Below are 22,202 nucleotides of genomic sequence, written 5' to 3'. Positions count from 1 at the left end.
TTTGCTTCAGCGGTTCTGTCCCAAGGAGCGATGTTGGGTATCCAGGCACAAGCCATACATTTCTGACTTTGATCTCCTTGTTGTTGGATTTGCCGCCTTGGTTTGGTTTGATGATCATTGTGCCTTTCGCAATTGCATGTACATCTCCTCCTCCAGTGGTGAAGTCTTTTGTGACTGTGTAGTCGAGATCATGAAGTCTTGAGGAGTCGTTGCAGATGTGGAATCCTGTTCCTGAGTCTACTATCACACTGTCTGACAGTGGGAATCCTGAATAGAGACTTGCTTCTCCTTGATTGACGATAGTGACGAAAGATGAGAGTGATCCTTCTCCATCAGACACTTCTTGAGTATAGTGGGATGATGATTGTGTAGTGTTTCTCCAGTTTGAGGAAGATGTTGCTCGATCTGGGGACTTTTGAGACTGCTGATCGCTTGCCCCTTTTCGTAGTTTTTCAACTATTCTCTTTAAGTGTGGTTTCTTCTGGAGATACTCATTCAATCTTTCCAGTGCTTTCTTATTTTCTGGATTATCTTCATGATAGTTTGGGCCTCGCTTCTTAGGGTTGGCATGTTTGCAATCAACAAATCGGTGACTTTCGTTTGGGCAAGCTGCACACTTTTGCTCTCGTTTTGCCCCCTGTTTTATTCCTTGTTCGTTTTCTCCTTGCCAAGTAGCGAAACTCGTGTCTTTTAATGGAGCAGCATTCAGCCAGTCTGGGTGGAAAGTTCTCACCCAACTGCGGAAATCGTTAGCTTGCTCAATTCCAGCAGTCTTGCTGATCGAACTGTAGGTTGGGTCATCCTTGTATCGCTTTGTGAAGTCGTAAGAGGCAGATGTGTAGTAATCTGGTGCAATTTGCTTGACTGCTTTCAAGAACTCAGAGACTTGAGTAACTGGATCGCTGAGAGCAGGGATTCCGATTGTTTGGGCTTCATCCATGATTTCTCGATAGATTATGAGCCATCCTCCAAGTTTTGCTCTTTTGATTGATAGCATATGCTTGTTATATCTTTCCAATACCATTTGTTGTCTCCCAAAGTTGTCTGGCGCTAGCTGTTTTTCAAGAGCTTTTATGATATCCCTGACTGTTTGCTCCTTGCTGACTTGGCTGATATAAGTGGCTGCTACAGTGTTCATGATCCAACTGTGAATTTCTAGAAGACTTCGCCGAACCTGGTTGTATTGGTCTTTTTCTTCTTGATAGATAGCTTTTCCATAGCTGATAACGTTGCTATAGTTTGCTCGTTCTTCTTGTCTGAGGTCTTTTGGGTCTGGGAATTCCAATCTTGGCTTAGTATTAATCTTGGTTCCTTTTGGATTCACATAGTCCCAGACTTCATGAACGTTTGCCAGCATCTGTAAGTTGTTGAACCAGTGGTTCCAGTCGCTGTCAGTCTGTAGCCGCTGTGTGTATTTTGCAGTTTCCGTAGTTGAATTCATGATCTCTCTTGAAAAGAGAACTGGTCTCTCTCTTCTGATCGTTGTGCAGTTGGTTTTTCGCCGTGGCCAAGATTGAGTTCGTGACTAGACACTTCTTGTTTCAAGTTGGTGATTTTGTCGATTGTTGCCTAGAGGTTTGAGGGTATATAGCCAATCTCAACGCCTCAATTCTCAACAAAACGCAAGACGCCCCCCCTGTCTAATGAACCTGCCGTTTAGTGTAGTTGGTCTAGCCACCCAACTTGTAGCTATTCGCAAGGACCGTAAGACTGGCAAGCTCCCCTTCGTGGGTTCAATTCAGGGTTGTGGAGTTTTCGCAATTTGTAAAAAGTCTTATCGGTTCCGTTACACGAAGACTATAAAGTGAACCACCTGTTCGTCTTATCTGCCCGAAGCTTTCAGAGGCATAAAATGAGCAACTAGGTGTCTCTTCCGTTTCGTAATTCCAACCCTCCTGGCTGCGTATCCGTGGTATGGTCGAGCATGAACTTATATAAGGTTCAAGTTAAGAGTCCTGGGTTCAACTCCTCAGATGTGGTAAGTCCCCCTGAGTTGAGATGAACCTTTTGTGATTTTTTGATAAGTGTTGATGATATGAATTGATGACCAGAAGTTCTTTTGTGATTGAATGTTTCAACACTTCAACGTTCAGCCTTGTGTGATTGGAATTGATGTTTTGTTTGGTGGACTTGACTGCCAAAGTCTCATGGGTCGGTAACTTCGTCAATTGAGTGCCCTTGTCTATGGCATAAGTCTGAACTGCTCCCTTCTGGAAGTCGGTTTTTCAATTGGTAATTGTCACCATGAGGTACTGGGCTCATAACTGTCACGCAGTCAATTTGCCCACCACTTATGGGGTAAAAAAAGATGCTTCCATTCATTAGAGACTGTCTAGGGGTTATTGGGTTGATTATATAACCGTCTATTCGGTAATTACCGATTTGAAGGTTTTTGTCACACGGACCACTGCATATATCGGGGCATGCATTCAACTGTTAGATAAACGATATTAGTTTGATGCAATACACCTGGGGTTCATTGAGCAAAGAGTGATTCATGTTGTTGATTGAGTGATTCTACCCATTCCGGTTGAAGCGGGGTTCTGTTTTGTATCTACCCGTTCTTCCCGGTTTCAGCATATTGCAAGAATGCAACTAAGCTAGATTTCCTAGCATTTTATCCGGACGCAGGCGTCAATCTAACAACAAAATGACATCCCCGTTAGTTTTATATGGGAAACAATAGCCGGGTGCATGGGTTGAATGCATGCCCCGATATATGCAGTGGTCCGTGTGACAAACTACCTCGAGCTGTGGTGGGTGGGTCCTTTCTACGCATCCGGGGAAGCCCATAACATTCCGCGGAACTCCTCTTGAAACTGGACTGCCGAATGACAAAAAAGCAAGCCATGGAAGCATATTTTAAAATGATATAGTGGGATAAGATGCTTGAATGAAGACTCTTAAACAAGACTGTCTTGGTTGGAAATAATACTTCATAATAACATTACTGGCCGAAAAGATGTCAAATCACCAACAGTCTGCATCAAGCGTACCAACATCGTCTTCGGCAAATACCATCATGGACGATGGAAAATTTCAAGCCGAGCTCGACAAGCAATTGTCTCTGAAGCAGCAAGCTTTGAGCGTAACCCCGTTTATGCCCGGCTTCAGCATTCACGACAAAAAAGCACGTTTCCCCGGCTTCCACATGCGCAGGGTCCAATACAAAGCTGGCCAAGTAGTTGAACCGGGATCATTGCCACTAAGCCATGACTTGGTAATGCATGAAAGCGTACCGATGCAGCTTCGAGATGGTACACAATTATATTCCGACATTTTTCTCCCTTCTCGATTTCAAGATCTCCAGTCAAAATCCAAAGATCCCGTGCCAGCTATCATCGCTTGGTGGGTTTCCTTTCCGTCTTCCCCATCTCTCAAACGTCCATGTACATTAAACGCCTCCTAGGAGCCCATATGGAAAACAAAAAGGCGTGACGATTCTAGATGATTTGCCATTCCGCGCTGGTGTTCCGAAGCACCGTGTTTCCGAACTTCAAAAATGGGAGGGACCAGACCCCGCATTCTGGTGTCCGCAAGGATACGCCGTCATCAATCCTGACAGCAGAGGAGCTTATACCTCTGAGGGAGACCTCTTGATGTTTGGCCATCAGGAAGCGGAAGATGGAGCAGACTTTATAACGTGGGTATCTAAACAGCCGTGGTGCAACGGTAAGGTGGCTTTGAGTGGAAATAGTTGGCTTGCCATTGCTCAATGGAGGATTGCTGGACTGCGTCCAGAGGGCTTGGCTGCTATCGCTCCATGGTAATCAGTTCAACCCTCTTAACACACTTTCGACTTGATTCGCTGACATTTTAACAGGGAGGGTTTTGTGGATTTCTATCGCCAATCTATGTATCCAGGCGGAATTCTGTTTCCTGGCTTCCATCAGGAGGTTGTCGGTATGCTTGTTGTCCTCTGGCCCTTTTCGACCAATTTGTTGTGTTTTAACAGTCCCAAAGGGTCCTTCGCTACGCAGGGTAGGCTGGAAGACATAACATCATATGCCCGCAATCACGACGTTGTCGATGCATACTGGCTGGACAAGATGGCTCATCCCGAGCGTATCAATGTGCCGGTATATGCTGTAGCCTCTTGGACAAATCCGGTTCATACGGTCGGAACCTTTGCGGCATGGGAGGCACTGCCTGAAGACCTGCCAAAATGGCTGCGGGTGCACAACGCGCAAGAATGGGCTGAATACTACAACGATTCAAACCAGAAAGACCTGCTCCGCTTCTTTGACTTCTATCTCAAGGGCAAGACTGGGAACGGTTGGCTCAGCACGCCACAGGTTCGTCTCAGTGTGTTGCACTTTGGGTTAACGGATCTAGAGGACACAACAAATCGGGCCGAGACTTCGTTCCCACTCGAACGTGTCAGAAACACCAAGCTTTTCCTTCAAGAAAATAATTCACTTTCATTAAACCCCAGCGGTCAGCATTCGGCTCTTTCTTATGACTCGACCTCAGGAAAGCTATGTTTCTCTTATCAGTTTCAGGAGGAATGCGAAACGACCGGCTACTTCATGGCACACCTCGCAATGTCATGCCAGGAGCACAGCGAGATGGACATATTCGTGCAAGTTGAGAAGCTCACGCCAACCAATCGCAGGCAGGCCGTCATGACTATTCGGCCATTTAACGCTGCCATCAGAGCAGTTCTCAAATTTTTGCACGATAAGGACTACCTTCCTGGGTCAGCGGGCATGGCTTTCCACCGTGGCCCCGACGGCTGCCTCCGAGCAAGTCACGCTCTAGACAAGGACGAAACGACCAGCCGGCCGGAAAAGCCGGTTTACACGCATAATAGAAGAGTGTCTCTCAAGAAGGGAGAAATTCGACATCTCGATATTCCGATGAGACCTTATGGCATGTTTTGGAAGGTAGTTTATTCCCGTAAACTCTGCATGGTGGAAGATCATCCAGGCTAATCCTTCGAAATAGGCTGGTGACACTATGCGGTTGACAGTTCAAGGAAGCATGGTGATTCCATTCGCCATTCCAGGCTTGGAGATGCACAACACAGACAACAAAGGTATACATGTCCTTCACTGCGGTGGAAACAGACAAGAAAGTTCATACCTTTCGGTGCCGTTTGTCTGACCGCCAATGTCGGCTCTTTGTCACGGCATGCTGCAGTGAAAACAGTCCTCTGGTTACTATCAAGGGGTACAGTAGTAATACAGGTTAACTCAAAATTTCAAATTAATTACCATGCACTGTTGGAACTCAATGGAGGCCCCAAGCTGAGCCTTACTTATCGAGGAAATCAATTTGGGATAGTACTATTTTCTTCTTAAATGAGAGACAATACTTACAACAACTGTCTTACACTTGTAATATGACAAGTGGTAATCTTGAGGAAAGAAATGTAAGAAGGCTCATCTACCTGGAGCCGGAGAACATCCCGTCGGCTGGCCGCGGCAAGACGCCGTTTTTGCTAGACCTAAAAATTCCCATCACAATAGCCACTTTCTCTCCGCTATACAAATAGCACATAAATAGCGGTTCATTTGCTAGTTTATCACATGCAGATGAATGGCAAAGCTTTGCGTTGATCGAAATGGACAGCATCTAAGCCACAGTCGGAATTTATATCCCGTCAAGTGCTGGCCGGCAACAGGCAAAAATCAACCCAGATTTCCCCAGATACTGACTGTGTGTGTAGTACTGAACATTTGGGGAGAAGCCTACTAATATTCTATTTTGCTACAGCCCCGAGTGCCATGTAGCTACCTTATGGCTAGTCAGCAACCGATGGGATAGAGCATAGAGGATAGGTGTACGACATATCTGAGTACACATGATACTTGAAAGCAGAGGCGCCCTGATTGTCTCTACCCCGAGCTTACCAAAAGAATGCCGTCTGACTAGAATTCGCCAGTGGTTTCTTCTCTCTATTTCCAGAATATATGCTCAAACAACAGATCGTCATCAGACTGGTTCCATCTCGTCGAGCGCATGCTGTCCTTCAACATAATGCCGAAGCCCGAGATCGGCATCCTGTTTGGTGCAGGAGAGAAACTGCAGTCGCTGATGTCGATGCTATAGGTGGCCAGTCGGGCCCATCTGAGGTCGTTAAGCTGGTATACAATTTTTATGAAAGCTGGGGTAGAGCGCATCAAAATCAAGAGGAAGGGAATTACTAAGAAATTGAAATAAAAGTAGATGGGCATTGAGAAGATTTTAAGCAATTTGCTGATAGAAACGATCATGTTTAAACAGCTAGGTAGCCGTATTTCATTGATGTTTCTGGGGACTTGGGGCTGATGTCAACCTGTTTGTGAATCACCAGCAGACATCAGGCCTAACTGATTAAACTTGATCAAGGGTGTTCCTGCGTTGGAGATAACTTGCCTGACACCGGCGTGGACAGCGGTTCGCTTCATGAAAAGCGCTCCGACTTAAACCAAGACTGATTTGGCAACGCCCTATAGTGTGGCTAGACCGTGAGCGAATCTCGACGCCTGTCTCTAAAATCGACGTATGAGCGGGTGGTATCTTCAAGGAGGGGTTTCGCGCGGGGCTCCCTGTGCGATTTGGCTGGCACTACGTTGGATGTTGTTGGGATGGATGCAGTCTCGCAGCTGGGTCTCGGCAGCACCGTCATGTGAACTACTGATCGGATGCCTTGGCATGAGGTGCCTCGCGACCAACAGGGAAACCAAAACCAGTACAAATCACGACCCGACATCATATGTGGGTCTTGATAAGGTTGCCTTACGGGAGCCTATTGCTGACTGCATGTAGCCTGCTTGGCCACAGAGGTATCCGTCCTGAGCGGAGGATTCCTCTCCGGAATTCATGAAGCTTGTGTCCCAGAGGCGTGAACATCGCCCTCTGTAAGGACTTTATACATTACAGTCGAATACATATTGGACGCTGTGGAATCCATTAGTAACTTGCTAAGAACTCCGAGCAATGCGAATGATGGGGAGATTTGGTGTTTTCTACCTGCGCGCCAATATGGGTAGTAGGTCTTCTCTCAATGTCTTCCCCTCCCTCCCACACGCATGCATTATCAGACACATGCCTGCGGGCTTAAGCCGCAGCCTGCCTAAGCGCTTATATGTTTCCCCAATCCCATCAATGGCATACCCTCTAGCCTCTGGTTGAAGCGAACACCTCTCGCGAAGCTGAACAGGCGCAAGGCAGTCGTGAAGCAAACCACTTTCTTGGTCATCCTAGTAAAACTGGTGTCAAGAACTGCCGAGCATGTGAGTAACATCCATCTAAACCGACATTACTCTTTTTTGGTCGTGAGGGTGTGAAGGCGCCCGAATATTGCGCTGCCTTTTATCTACTTCGGTCGGCCCTAAAATGAGAACCACTCCCATCTCCAAACTCTCTTGTAGAGATTCCAGTTCACTACCTGTTTTTAGTCGCCGTACTATGACAAAAGGCCGTTACGGTCTCGTATTGTATCATGTCCGACCCCGGAAGGAATCAAGGCTATGCTACTGGCCAGAACCAAGGACACGGAAATCCGTAAGAGTTCAGAGTCCATTATTATTGACTCTCGAGTTTTATTTTGTTTGAATAAGAAGTGCATTTTTCATTTATATGTCGTGGCTGACTTAAGAATTGCGGTACAGGTCCCCAGACTACAAAACAATCTCCTCATTCGGTCAAGAGATCACTGATAACTTATTGGTCAATCATGATGGCGCGGAATTCTTACCAGCTGACAAATTCCGTGACCTTATCAATAGAAGCCGTGTAGCCAAAATTCTCACGGCGGCAGAGCTTGGCACTGAACCCGGCTTCATCGACTTTGTGGTGAAGGATGCCACTTGTTTATTCCTGACCCTTGCGTCAATGTCAACCGAAGATGCTGCGAGGGTGTCTTGGTTGAAGGAGTTAAAATCCAACCATTTGACCGACGAATCCCTCCCCATTACATTTCAAATGACGCGAGACGCTGCCGGTAGCAACACGATTTGGAATTGGCATCCTGACTCGTCCACGAGCAATTCCGGTACCCGAGACCCTCTTCACATTATGGGTTGGGATCGCTACAACAAAGACATGTTCAACCTCTATCAATGGAGATTCCTCGCTCCAGTATTCGGAACAGGCCAACCTTTTCGTTTCCAGTTCCCGAAAGGTACGGTACTTCCATACGTAAAGGTCGATCGGAGATCAGAAAGCAAGGGGTTCTTTGGGGAGGTGTCAAAAGTCAACATTCATCCAGCCCATATCAAGGCCCCGAAACTGGCTATGGTGAGCACTCAACTACAGTCATCGTATGCGTACATCACATTTTAACCGCGCTTTGCAGAACAAAGACGGCTCCATAGCGCTTGCACTAAAGAAAGCGAATGACGATCCTGGACTTTACGAATATTTTGACAAGGAAGCAAACAATCTACAGAAGCTGAAAGGTTACAAGTCAAACCACTTGATCAAGCCCATTGCAGCATACGAATACGATGGAGATCGATGCCTCCTCTTCCCCTGGGCAGAAGGGGGAAACCTGGCCGAATACTGGAGCAGGAGGAACTCTGGGAGTTCTTTGAACAAGAAAGAGTCCGCATGGATTTTCAGCCAGCTCACTGGCCTGTTCGGTGCTCTCGAAGAACTGCATCAAAATAACTGCAGACACGGGGATCTGAAGCCTGAGAACATCCTGTTGTTCATCGATGCGGACAAAACAAAGACACTGCAGATCGCTGACCTGGGGCTCACTACTTTCCACGAGCTAGATGCCGCGACCAGGATCCGAAAAGCTAAGGACATTCTCACCATGACGCCACCAGGAACATCCCGGTATGAACCCCCTGAGATGGACAAAGATCGAGACAAGAAGCTACCTGCTCATAAGACTCGTTCAAGAGCGTATGACATCTGGTCAATGGGCTGTGTTGTTTTGGAGCTGCTCATTTGGCTTGCCAACGACTTTGAAGCCGTGAGCGAATTCAGAAATAATACCGCATATTTTTGGGATCGAGTTAAAGGCAAAGGGAAGAAATATTGTGTCCAATACGACTCAAAAGGCTACATTCAAACTCTGTCGACTAAGTGGCCAGCGAGATCAGCGTGGGGAGAGCTTCTGACGCTTGTAAAAACCAGGCTTCTCGTCGTCAAGGTGTCGGAGAACTGGGACGTCAGCTCACCTAGGTATCGCGGAACAGCGTCTGAAGCTCACAAGACGATGAGAAGAATCCAGAAGAAGTATTACCCTGTGTGAGTTTCGACGACAGAGAAACTTCAATTATCGAAGTTAACCTATGGAAAACTCAAAAGTAGCACTACGGACGACGGACTGGCCCCAGGATACGATTATGAAGACAATGGCATCATACCTTCGCTGCCTTCTCACGAAAACAATCTTGACGAGTTTGATGGACTGGTTGGCATAGAGCGCAAGGCGACAGAGGAGCTAGAGCCAAAGCCTAGGCGTTCTCTAGCGAAAAACAATTACTATGAGGTAAACAGCAAGTTTGAAGAAGTAAGTAAAGCCATCCTAAGGAATAAATTCAAGGAGCGGTCAGACATTGACTAAAGGCTGGTGTTAGTATGTCAGTATGCGCCCCGTTAGGGAAGTAAATGTATTATCATGTTGCTAATATCTCCTAGAACGTTAGTCATCTCTCTGCTCCTTTATTTAGTTTTTGATATCGCAGCTTTTAATCTCGCTTTGAACTAGTCGGTGAGTCGAAAACCAAGTAGCAGGAGAAAACACTTTGCTAAAACAAAAACATTAGTTTGTATGTATCTTAAATTTGATGAGGTATCGACGAAAAAGCAGCTAACATTTCGCTTGCCAGCAACGAAGCAAGCTCAACGACTCTTGGGAATTTCATACCGACAATACCTTCGCCTCCCAAGTCTTTGAAAAAGTTAACTATGGTTTATGGGGACCGTTGACTACCGGGAAGAAGATCTTTTGCGCGAAATGTATCACTGTTTCTTCGCAAGCTCTGTTCCCATCCGAATTCAAACCATTAGACGCCCAATCACACTGCGATCTATGCGGTATACTTCTCGACGCTTTGAGGCGAGTATACAATGTGCTTCCGGAAGTTGTGAGGCTACGTCAGACTCGTACGACAATAAGTGTAGAAGACGGACCAAATCTTCTCTCGATCTATATTGAACCAGGTACGCAGCTTGTGACACGTTTTAACTTCGCTTCGGCTAAAACTTGCCCCCAGATCGCGATATTCCCCCGGGAAGGCAAATCGGTTTAACAACGCTTCCTGGAATGAACAGCACCGAACAGCTTACTTTGTTGAAACAATGGTTGTGCAGCTGTGATTCGGCACATGACGCGTGCAATCGTCGCGCGGGACAGAATGACTTGGGAATGCCAACCCGCCTCGTCAAAGTCACAGAGCCAATGAAAGTCTTGAGCTCGAGTACACTGGAGTCTTGTCGATACATTGCTCTAAGCCACTGCTGGGGCCAGTTGCAGAAGCACGAACGATTTTGTCTCTACCGGGAAAACCATACTCAACTACAGGAACACATCGAGTTCAATTGTTTACCAAAAACCTTTCAGGATGCAATTACAGTCACTCGCGGCCTCGGCATAGACTATATTTGGATCGACACTTTGTGCATTATCCAGGACGATAAGGACGATTGGGAGAACGAGTCAACGAAGATGGAAGAGGTCTTCAGTGAGGCATACTGTACTATCAGTGCAGCGTCTGCCAAATCGTCACTCGATGGCTTCCTTTCCGATCGTCCGCCTAGGCAAAGCGTACATCTACAGGTGAAGGGTTCTCCAGACCTGTACGTGTGCCCACATATCGATGACTTCCATCAAGATGTCGAGCTGGCAGAGATCAACAGGCGAGGCTGGGTCCTGCAGGAAAGGGCTTTGTCGAGACGGTCCATTTATTTTACTCCAAACCAGGTATACTGGGAGTGCGGAGATGGCATACGCTGCGAGACTCTGGGTCGCCTGTACAAGTAAGCTGAGCTTCACCCCGAAAACGGAGATGAAAGACATCTAACCATTTCACTCATAGCTCGAAAGCGGCATTTCTTGGGGACGCCAACTTCCCCCAGTCTGCTTTGGATTATTACCGAGATGGGAGGCAGCTACTGATTCAAGATTTGTACGAGAGATACTCTGCGCTTGCGTTTACGATGGCTTCCGACAGGGCCGTCGCAATTCTTGGTCTCCAAACGAGGTTGGCGCGGGCACTAAAAACTCAAGCCGCCCACGGGTCCTTCGAGAAATATTTCGCGCGGAGTATTCTCTGGAAACGCAATCAACCAGCAGACATGACTACCATTGTTCAGTCGACTTGGACTGTTCCCACTTGGTCGTGGTTCTCCAAGAGCGGAAAGATTCAATACATGGATCTCGAGTTTGACAAGATTGAGTGGGCGAATGAAGATTTTGAAAGCCCTTTCTCTCGGAATCCAGACTTGCTCTCAGGAGCGTCATATTTTGGTCGCGGTGAGGACCATACCATCCTTCGGGGTGTTGCAAGATGCATGGACATCAGTGAAGAACAAGTCGCATCACAAATTGTTTTTGACAGGAAGAACGAGCTCAAAGCCAAGGACTTACGGGTTGTTATCATCGGTCGTGACAAGGAAGGCCTTGACGCGAAAGCCCACGCTCTCGTCATCTGCAAAAGCCAAAACGAATCTCGGGGCAATCGGTATGAAAGAGTCGGGGTTGCATCTCTTTTGGAGACACAATTTTTGGACGAAGGGGTCAAGGTTGACATTTGGTAATTGTCTGCTTCTCAGATTTATCTGTACTATGTATGCTTGAATGAACACGATTTCACCTCGCTGAGCCGTGGGGCATCTCTCTGCTTTTGCATAATAAAAAACCAAGACTCCTCCTCTTTCAATAATCATTTGACTTGAGGCGTTCTTCGCGATCGATTTGAAATCGTGTACAACAGCACATTTTGCACAGGTAGCCGAGGCTCAGAGGCTCAAGGGCGCAGCAGGTGGAGGCACACAGAGCGATACACGCTGTCAAATGAAGAGAGTTTTTAGTTTTCTTTTTGTTACTGTCGTGGCTTACTTTTTGCCCTTTCGCCTTCATCAGGAAAATAAACGAAACAATCAAGTATTGGAGGTCGAGAATTCAAAATATAGATTCGTGCTGACGTAGCGCTTGGAATTCTGCTAGATCCCGCCTCATCAGCCCTAGACACGGATTCATTCGCAAAAGCTTACCGATGTGCGCCTCTGGCAAACCAATATTTCTGTTCCACGGTACCCTTGCCAGCTGACATTTTCCACTTCGACAGTCCGGGAGAGGAGCCGAGCAAATCGGGCGGCGGCAGTGTTGGCGCAGCAAGATGTGAACCAATAGCAGTGAGAGGGCTGGTGGGTGAGACAGATCGTATTGCGGTCATCTGGAAACAATCAGACTGCCCTGGCCCTCCAAGGCACTATTGAACGACGCCTTACAAGGCTTTCTTCTTTGCTAGATGATATGGAGACCAGATCTCCCGAATTTAAACCCTCGATTGCTGGTGAAAGGGCCGTACCCGCAGACAATATCAGACTAGCTTTTGTTATTCGTTTCAAGCACCGTCTAATAGCTTGAATCTTCTTTCTTTCTGCCTACATCCTAACACTGGCAACATCTTGTATCGCCATCAAAGCGGGCGCATCGATCCCAACTCAACACACTCGTCCCACCGGGAGTCGACGACATCCACAGATCTGGCCTCGCCGACGCGCAACAACTGTCCCTAAACTCACCACCGATAACAGCGAGACAAATGAGGCAACCCACGAGCAAACCGAACGCCAGATATGTCAAGAAGGAGCACGCAGTCACCTATAGCACCACGACTAATATTCAGAGCATCGAAAACGCGCTTCAAAATGCCAAGAACCTTCCAGTGTCAAGCAAAGCGCTCGGTGCGTCGTACTACGGAACCCCAGGCATCATGACAGATGCGCCAGTTGCATGGCAAGGTGGATTTTCAGGCGGGTCAGTTATTGGAAGCCACGAATACGACAGGAATAAGGCGTCGGGTCAGAATGAAAAAGGGCTTTTGTATTCTGAGTCGGGCGAGACCGACGTCGTCGTCTCTGTTCGCGACTTAGGTTTCAGTGCGGTACCTTGGTCAACACACCCCTCGTGCAGCCCCAGACCCAACCAAAGCGATGTATCCAATCACATGCCCTGTAAAGAGCATTTGGTGAAGCATATCCAGTCATCTGCCCAGATAGAGGATGAGATTCGACACAAAATCGAGAGCAGTCTTAGCTGGAGTCAAATGGACCAGGAGGAATACCTTCCAGTCGATTCATTTGAGAAGATCTTTAACATCGAAACCATGATTTCTCTCATCCAAACCATCTACCAGGATGCGACCGACGATGAACTAACTCACAAGGCTGGCCAGATCTGGGGTGGTGATACGGGTAGCCGGCGAAGGATCATTGCCACGCTGGTCTTCATGAAGCAGACGAGCCGCATCGAGGAATTTATCCAGGAAAACATCTTCGATCATCATTTGCCACTGCGCCATGAGGGGAAGAGGAAGAAAGAGTTCAGAACCCTTGTTGGTGATGACCGCGTCAACACGACACTGTTCCAAAATTGGGAGCGCGTTCACGTCGATATGTTCTATATGTACCAGAAAATGATCTTCGTCCCATTCTTGAGCATAGGAAATGGCACTCTATGCTCATATGTATTCGATCGTGGCGTTAGGCTTCCTTGGAATAAATTTGAGCAAAAGAGAACTGGTGGGCACGGCACAATCCATAGGCTCGAGATTCACCAGAGCCACCACGATTACAAAGGAAACAATGTGAGAGTTTCGTAATTATTCCTCTTGAGGTATTTGCTGATTATTTTGCTCCAAGGCCCCAGGGAGACCGCCGTGTTTTGCAGTCAAGGAGATTAATGGTGCTGACCACGAGTCTTATCGCAAGGAGCTTAGAGCCCTCGAGCATTCTTGCGCCAAGGTACAGAAGGAGAAACATCTGATAAAGCTACTTTTTACTTTTCAGCATGGCAACAAGCCATATCTTGTATTTGAATGGGCAGACGGTAACCTGGAGGAATTCTGGGAAAAACGACAGGTTGAATCATCTCCCTTGGCGACAAAGTGGATGGCACATCAATGCCGGGGCATTGCAAATGCCATCAAACGAATTCATGGACTCGCAACATGGCAGAAAAATGAGAGGTCGTCAAATCCCAACTTTCAAGAGACGTTTGTCAAAGATTGGGGGCGACATGGCGACATCAAGCCGACTAATATCTTGTGGTTCTCAACCCACGGAGAAGATCGGGATCACCTCGTTGTTGCCGACTTGGGATTAACCCGATATCACTCCAGCCTCACAAAGTCACGCGTGATGAGAGTGGACGGCTATACCGGGACCTACCGAGCTCCCGAAATCGACCTTGGCAGCCCCATTTCTTCCAAGTATGACATATGGTCCCTCGGATGCGTTTTTCTCGACTTTTGCATTTGGTATCTACTTGGGTATGACGAAGTCAAGAACTTCCAGAGAGCCCGCAATCTCAATCGCCCGTCAGATAATGTGGACGACACACAAGAACCTGATCATAGTTACTTCGTGACTTCGCATATGCTTCATGGGGGCAAGCGAGCTGAGCTCCACCCAGCTGTGCAGAAGGTGAGTCGAGAAAGTTCCTACACTGTCAAGGCTTACAAGTTTGACAAATCTCTCACACTTTTTATCAGTGGGTCAATAAACTGAGGAGTTCAGCCTCCTGTACAAGCTTCGCCGGCCAGATGCTGGATCTGATCATGGATCGAATGCTCGTTATTGATCCTAAAAAGAGACACTCCATCGACATTATTTCTTCAGAACTGTCACGTATTGAAGCCTTGCTGCGAGAAACATCTGGAGGCCGCGCCCCGTTCCCAGGTACTACGAACACATCCTATCAGTCAAAGGAGCCAAAGTCTTCCAAGGTGAGTTTTCTCAATGTTCCGATAGAGAAAGTGTAGTAACCCCTGTTCACAGGATTCTCTCCAAGTGCCAGTATCTCCTGCAAGTTTGGTCAGATTTGCAGAAGGAAACTTTATTATCCCTGACAGTATGGTGTCAAGTGTATATTCTCGAGAACGAGCGTTGTCCATCACATCTAGCGATGCAGATTCATACGACGGCTCATGGAACGACCAGAGCACGGCCGCTACCAGTGTGTTTGATGATGAACCAAATGAGCATACCCTAAGGCCGAATGTGACGACATCCTAGTTTGGCTTATCACAAATACTATACTCCATTTTAAGGCAGTGATGATAAAGATATAATGGAACCTGCAAGAGGTTGATACATGTTGTGATTGAGATAGACATTGCAATAGTCTGGTGTTTTGGGAACTTGATTCAATAGAAAGATCTCAGTGTATTTGTAAGCCGGGTACGCTTGCTTCGCGTGATGCTAGATGCTCTGTTGGAATCTTCAAAACCATGTGGTAACCGTGTTGTTGTATCATCAATTGATATCCCGGTAAATCTAACATAGTACTATGAGAAATGTGGCCTTGTATCATTATGTTAGAATTTATGAGCTAAAGCTAGAAGTATGTATGCATCATTACTAGAAAAGTAGAAAACCTCTAGTCTAATCTCGTTCCGTGTTGCTCATGGACGTGTCTCATAGATGGGAGACAGACAGATACCTCTGACCCCAACAGATAACCTATATGCTTGAAAGTTTGTTTTCTACCGTTAAACAGGGTAGAAAACATAGATGGTGATCTAAACGGCTGGAGGCATACGGTGCATCGCATTTAGGCACTGGCGGCAACTACATCGAACTTGATGTTAATTTCAGCATGAAACTTATATCTATGATGCAGAGTGACAATGCAGTCGATGGAGAATAGAAATACTGGCGATAGAGTCTAGCTTCAGAGGGAAAACTCCCGAGCCTCGGGGTGATTCTACCCCCAATCGGCTTGCATCAGATGAGCTCAAAGTTGGTAGTCAGTGGTTTGTAGCCAGAAAGAATAACGAGAACTCGCCTTGATGGGTATTCACGTAAGCAATTTTTTTTTAAATATTATGTTGGCTGATGCCCACGACATATGTCAATCGTCAGGTGGGAGAAATATTGTCGGTTTTGTCATCATCAGTGATCATACAGAACTTTGTCTCTCCTTACCAGGATTGGCCTGTGTTAACCGATGGTTTTCCTAGGTGTATTTACCACCAACCATGTAACTCTGATGATTGCTCGCACATATGTCATGGCCAGAAACTATATATTGAATAAGTATCTTAGAATTAGATGATTTGGTCGGTTAGAAAGAGTCTAAACTAGTCTTTGAGTGGCTATTCCCCCTCATCGGGATGTACCTGTAGCCCACCAGGCCCTGATGGGATAGGCCATTCAACAGTCTAGGGTATTGACAGGGGACAAAGCGCGAAGCACAACGGGTAGTAAATTCGGCACCAAGTTATACCCCGATTGGACCAGGGAGGACAAACAAGCCTCCGCCCGCCCACATATTCTTTTCTAGGACACCCTAAACCTCTCGACGCACTCTTACGACAGCAAGATTGTTACGTACGCCTCACTCGCGAACTTGTCCTGCGGTATGAACGAGGATTCTTCTCCTGCTGCTGATCGCCCGCAGCGTGTAAACAAGCGGGTTGCTCGCGCTTGCGATTACTGTCGCAAGAAAAGGGTTGGTCACTCCGGCCCTTGAACCTGCATTCAAGCAACATGGTGAACCCCCATCTAATGACCTTCGCCCTCCCTCCAGCTCAAATGTACTCAAAACCAACGTCCCTGCTTGAATTGCCAGCTGTACAACGCCCAATGTACCTGGCGCGACCGTGAGTCGCGCCGAACCCCGCCCAAGAATTCAACGCAACATCGGAAGCGCGAGGAGGCTGCTGAAGTCGTCGCCTCCGTCGACACCGCCGCAACGGCTGACCTTACTCAAAGCCAGCGCGAGGGTGTCTCTGGTCCTTCAATAGATCCAGCTCTAGAGCTTGCAGTGAACCCGCTGACTGATCCATTTAATGGGTTCGTAACCGGCCTAGGAGAGTTGCATTGGACTCGCGGCCCAGAGTATGAAGCCTGCAATTCCTCTCCCGACTTCGATAATGCACTCCACGAGCTTGGCATCGGCATGTCTGCTCCTTTGTGGGGTCTCGAAGGGGCTCCAGCTCTAAATACGCCGGGAGTCCAACCTAGCCTCATCGGCACGAACTACGACCAAGTAGGGTGTTCCGGGGATCAAGGAATATATGGTAATGTGGGGCGCCGGGAAGCTTCTTCGTCGGTTTCGTTCTCCCATTCATCCATTTCAGAGCCCGACACGGCGAGCGGCAAGGTTGCGGGCATCCAGTCACTGACCAGAAAAGAAGCAATTGGAACTGAGGCACAGGCCTCGATACCCCCGGGCGTTTTGGTCCGGAAGAACGAAGTTTGTACCAATCTCATCGGTACAGTTTTGTAATACTCCTCCTGCAAGTTACGCTGTGCGCTTACGTTATGCCAGGTTTGACCTCAGTTGGTGCCACGATGGCTCTGTGTTTCAACGATGCGTTTAGAAACCAGAATTCCCAGCTAGGGCCTGCAACTGTCGATTTCCTCATACGGGCTCACAACTACGTGGATGAGGTTGGGTTGGCTTCTGCTCTTGGCCAATCGATGCATCAGTTGCCCCCGCGAGATAAAGCTATTCAAATGATCGAAGGTACTATAGCTGACATCCCACTACTAGTTGATCACACTTGAGCTAAAGGAACAATCAGAATACCTAAAGAATATTAACAGCTTCTATCCTATTACTGATAAAGAATCGTTGTTGAAGCTGACTGAGAGGTTGTACGGACCAGACCGAGGACACGTGGGCTCCTTGGATCATTCCTTTTTCTACTTGGTTGTGTCGTTGGGTGCCCTAAGTGTAGGCCACAAATATCAATCGAGTGACGCGCTTGATGATCTCTATGAAATCATGTTTCAGAGAGCTTGGTCCATGATACATGACTGCATTGCATCTCCTTGCGAGACTTCTCTTCAAATCTTATTACTTTATGTGAGTCTTTTACCCCCGAGGTGTTTCAACTCTCTAAGACGGATCAAGGTTGTACATCATATGTATATGATCAAGGACGGCATAGCTTGGGTCCTTTGTGGGTTTGCCATGCGAATTGCCCAATCAATCGGGCTACACAGGGAATTCCCAGAAGATATGGATTTACCTGAGCATCAAATCCGCTTAAGGTCCCGGTTATGGACGATTGTGTTCAGCGTCGACGCGTAAGTTCTGTCCAATTTGTTGTTATACTTCGCAATACTGGTTCCAAGGTCTCATTCGATACAGTAAACTGTCTTTGTCACAAGGGCGATCTCCTGGACTAGAAGAAGGCGCAACCGACAAAAGCATTACCCCAGCCAAAGTACGCGTGGAGCTGGAGAGCGCACCCTTCCCAGATGCCTCAACAATCAACTGCTGGACTTATACGCTCAGCAAGATCCAAAATCGCTTCTGCAACATTATGCATTCCAAGAACCACACCGTTTCCAGGCTCAAGGCAATCGCCAAGGTGGATGAAGACCTGACGGCTTGGAGAGATGCAATACCAGCCACCTGTCGGCCGAATCAACCAATTTTGGTTCCGCCAGAAAGTTACACCAAAGTTCTGCTTTTACACCTCGACTATATGAACCTTTCGCGGTCAGTCCATTGGGCAGTCGCAACGTTGACAGCCACGCAGGCTGGTGAATTACCCAACCTCGGCCTCCGTATCAAAGCGTGCGAGACATTGTGTCTTGATGCTGCGCGCTCCTTCATTAGAGCGTTGAATGAGTATGTGCAGTTGCCTCCGAGTTCTTATGCTTGCAATCTGACTAGAAAACAGCAGTGCCAGCTGTCTCGGAGACAGGAACGTCTTTATATTTAGGTGCGTAGATATCATGTTTTGCTCTATAATCACTAATCGCTTCCAGCGTTCAACTCAATAATTACATAGCAGCAATCTCAGTGCTCTACCGATCCATCTGTCACAGTCCGTCCAGCATGACAGCACGAGCAGACCTTGAGTACTTACGAACCGGCAAGCTTCATATGGAACTTGATATGCCCAGAATTCACAAGACATATGCTTCGAACTCCGTAAAGACACTTTTGAACGATATCCTTGCGTCTGCTGAGAATCTTGTTCGCGATAATGGTAATTAGGAGGGTTACCCCTTGCGTATATACGAATTCCCAGCACACTCACAACGTGTTTATGCAGCTAAGTTGTACTGCGATCGCCTTTACACCATGTAAGTGCCAGCTGGTGAGAGATGCATGGCCCGCAGGATACTAGGCAAACAAAAAGTACTGAGCATTGTGTTGTTAGTACTTGGGAGAACATAAACGATGAAATGGGGTAATTGGTTTCTGTTTTGAATAGGCACTCCGACTTGAAGAGATGCACCTTTACTGTATAACATATCATTATAGTTGGCGCCAAAGTGCGCGGTACCACTATGTCTTTTCGCTGGAAAAATAACACTGGTCCCTGCAGCCAAGTCAACGGAGATTCAGCTTGCCCCCAAAAATGTCAAACAAAAAAATAATGTAGTCAAGAGAGTGAAAATGATATGTGCTTTGATGCTCTCCCCACATCATACTATAAGAGATTTTGTTGGTATGTGTAGGGTCAGTGACCTTGGTATAAGATATCATGTATAAGCAAGGCATACCACTTATTAGCCTGACAATAAGCCTAATTGGTCGTTATCCCCTCTTCTTGATATTCTATTCAAGTATGTCTAATCAAATCTCAGTGTTGAACAGACATTGTCGTAGTCTAGACGGTTCAGTGCTAGCTGGTCCAACACAGAAGCTCGGCAAAACTGAGTCAAGCTCGGGGTTTGCGGGATGGCCGAGGTCCAGAGAGCCTAACCCAAAGTAGCAAATTCAAACCGTGGAACCGGCATTTCAGTCCACAACCCCCGAGCTCGAGCACGGACGTTGTTAGTGTTCCGGGGAAGATGAGCTGGGCACGCAGAGCTATCCGGGGATGTAAATGGCCATGGGGAGGGACTGCGTATCACCATGTGATACAAGCCATCCGGCGTCACGAAATAATTAAACTCATATTTAAACCTACAGAAACTTTGTTTGTGTCAATAGGCCATAGCAAATCAAATAAGGACAAAAACGACAAATGGCAGGCAAAAGGTCTTTGAAGGTTGCCGTCTTAGGCCCAAAGGGCCAGTGTGGTTCTTGCGTTGTTGACGAGCTGTTGCTGCAAGGACACGCAGTCGTGGGAATCTCTCGTTCGCCTCCAAAGACATGGAAAAACTCTGAAAACTACTCCGCCGTCTCGGCGGATTTCAATGATATCAACCAGCTCGCCAAGGTCATGTCTGCGGGATACGACTCTATCGTGTGCGCTTACGGCCCTCCCCTGGACAACATCGGCGCCGTCTACATGGAATGTGTAGAGACGCACTGCCGCATCAAGTCCGCCCTGCTACAATCCACCCACAAGGGCTCGTTCATTATCATTGGTATGGCCTCTAAAAGCATTTGAAAAAATAAAGTTTGCTCGGGACTCACATTTCAATAGGAGGAGCTGGTTCACTCCACAAAAAGGACGGCTCATCGTTCGCCGACGAACATGAGTTCCCATACGGCGCGTGGTATGTTGGCACCCACGTCATTACCGAGTCCTGCTAACGGTACGCTTCCACAGGTACAGTTGGCCAGACAAGCACCTCGACTATATGTACTCTCGCGCAAAAGATCATGGCTCGGCTTTTATGGCCCGCTTTATCAGGCAGTTTAAGTGGGCACGTAGCAACATCGAGAACCCTGGATGTAAGCAGCTGCACCATATCAACATTCTCCAAGTCTCAGAAGCTAACACGATACTTACATATAGGGTTCTCGTGGCTCTTCCGCCCGCTAGCGCTACTGACGCTCCGATCTATCAAAAAACTCATGCTCAAGCCCGAAACGAGAGGTTTGATACTGGGATCTCGAGTTGCACTCCATCTCTGGGAGGGCGTCACAGAAAAGTCCTGGTCCTTTCTTTCTCCACCTTGGCTCTTACGTGATAAGGGTAAGTGGTTAATCCAAAGTTCTGTAATGCGAACGTGTACATCTAATTAAGCATTTACAGGTATTCGAACTGGAAAAGTAGAAGTTTTTGTGGACGAGCCAGACAAGCCTGCCTACCAAGGCATTGAGGCGGGCGTGTACAACGAGGACATGGCGGTGGCCATCGTCGAAGAAGTGGAGAAGAACAGACTCAGTTTCAAGCACTGGACCTGTACTGGGCCTATTGGTCTCAAAGAATGGTAAAATTCTCAAGGACAAGCTGCTGTGGATGCCGTTTTTATGCTTTGGCAAAAGCTAGACATTGCTATTTGTCTCTCATAGGGCCAGACCATACAGACTGCTCGCAAGTGTAAATTATTTTGGGTGATATCACATGCAGCCACATCAGTCTTGTTTGCATTTGGCTTTTTAAGTAGAATCCCACCTCAATTTGAATATTAAATATGAGTTTTCTCAACGGAAAAAACTGATTCGTGATCCTGACCTTTCACTTGTGATCACATATAAAAAGCAAGTGCAATTCAGGCGTGCCGCGGAACTGGATGGGCTTACGTATATACAGCGTAGCTTACATCCGGTACTAGAGAATGAGTTCATTTCCTCTCTTCTCTCTCTAGCTTGAGTCTTATTGGTGAACAGGGGTAGCCTTGCCGTGGCAGTGAGACTAGGCTAGTGTACGATGATTCATGTTTTGGTTCGAGTTTTGGCTCAACAGAGAAACCCGTTCAGTTGGTCGGTTAGAAGATGTGATTTGCCGTTGCAAAACAGAGATTGCATCTTTTTGGAACTTGATTTCCGCTTCTAACCGCTCCATTTTGGTCGCTTGTTGCCTAGAAGCTTGGTCTTGCTCGGCGACGCGATGGCTTAGACGCTGTTCGAGGTGTTTTATACGGCTATCAAGCGAGCCAAAATGTTGGTCGAAAGACGCCTTACTGACCTCAACCAAGGTTCTGCAGTTGCTGATCAAGACCGTGTTAGACAGGAGAGCATCCTCCATCTTATTTAACCGCTGCTCAAGATCAGTATTAGTAACGGCTTGCCCGTTCAAGAGATTTTCCAAATTGGAAAGCCGCATCTCCATCTTCTGTTTGTTCTCTTCATAACTATTTTGTCGAGTTTCAAGAGAAGATATAACAGAATTGACTGAAATTAGATCGTTCGTAGTAGTGTCTAGCCGCTCATCTACTACTTG

The 22,202-nt window shown here is 47.2% G+C and overlaps 3 protein-coding genes across 3 annotated transcripts; all 3 read left to right on the top strand.

Moving 5' to 3' along the window:
• Nucleotides 1-2,962: 2,962 nt before the first annotated feature.
• On the top strand, nucleotides 2,963-11,703 carry CTRU02_210333 (heterokaryon incompatibility protein; the record flags this gene model as incomplete). The annotated part of the gene is made up of 11 exons (XM_070205426.1): nucleotides 2,963-3,348; nucleotides 3,410-3,766; nucleotides 3,824-3,903; nucleotides 3,964-4,886; nucleotides 4,948-5,038; nucleotides 7,727-8,226; nucleotides 8,285-9,189; nucleotides 9,253-9,454; nucleotides 9,774-10,107; nucleotides 10,161-10,923; nucleotides 10,983-11,703. The coding sequence occupies 11 exons, from the start codon at nucleotides 2,963-2,965 to the stop codon at nucleotides 11,701-11,703; spliced, it is 5,262 nt and encodes a 1,753-aa protein (XP_070061074.1).
• An 890-nt stretch (nucleotides 11,704-12,593) lies between these two features.
• CTRU02_210332 (protein kinase domain-containing protein) lies at nucleotides 12,594-14,933 on the top strand (the record flags this gene model as incomplete). The annotated part of the gene is made up of 3 exons (XM_036729787.2): nucleotides 12,594-13,757; nucleotides 13,813-14,595; nucleotides 14,664-14,933. Coding segments are annotated over 3 exons (2,217 nt in total), but the record flags the coding sequence as incomplete, so codon positions are not given.
• A 5,178-nt stretch (nucleotides 14,934-20,111) lies between these two features.
• Nucleotides 20,112-21,253, top strand: CTRU02_210331 (nad-dependent epimerase dehydratase; the record flags this gene model as incomplete). Its single annotated transcript, XM_070205425.1, has 5 exons — nucleotides 20,112-20,457; nucleotides 20,517-20,589; nucleotides 20,643-20,767; nucleotides 20,832-21,011; nucleotides 21,072-21,253. 5 exons carry the CDS (start codon nucleotides 20,112-20,114, stop codon nucleotides 21,251-21,253), a joined length of 906 nt encoding a protein of 301 aa, XP_070061073.1.
• Nucleotides 21,254-22,202: the final 949 nt, after the last annotated feature.

The sequence above is a fragment of the Colletotrichum truncatum genome, assembly GCF_014235925.2.
Source record: "Colletotrichum truncatum strain CMES1059 chromosome Unknown Contig_0006, whole genome shotgun sequence".
NCBI lineage: Eukaryota > Fungi > Ascomycota > Sordariomycetes > Glomerellales > Glomerellaceae > Colletotrichum > Colletotrichum truncatum.
This window is presented reverse-complemented; position numbering and strand designations above follow the sequence as displayed.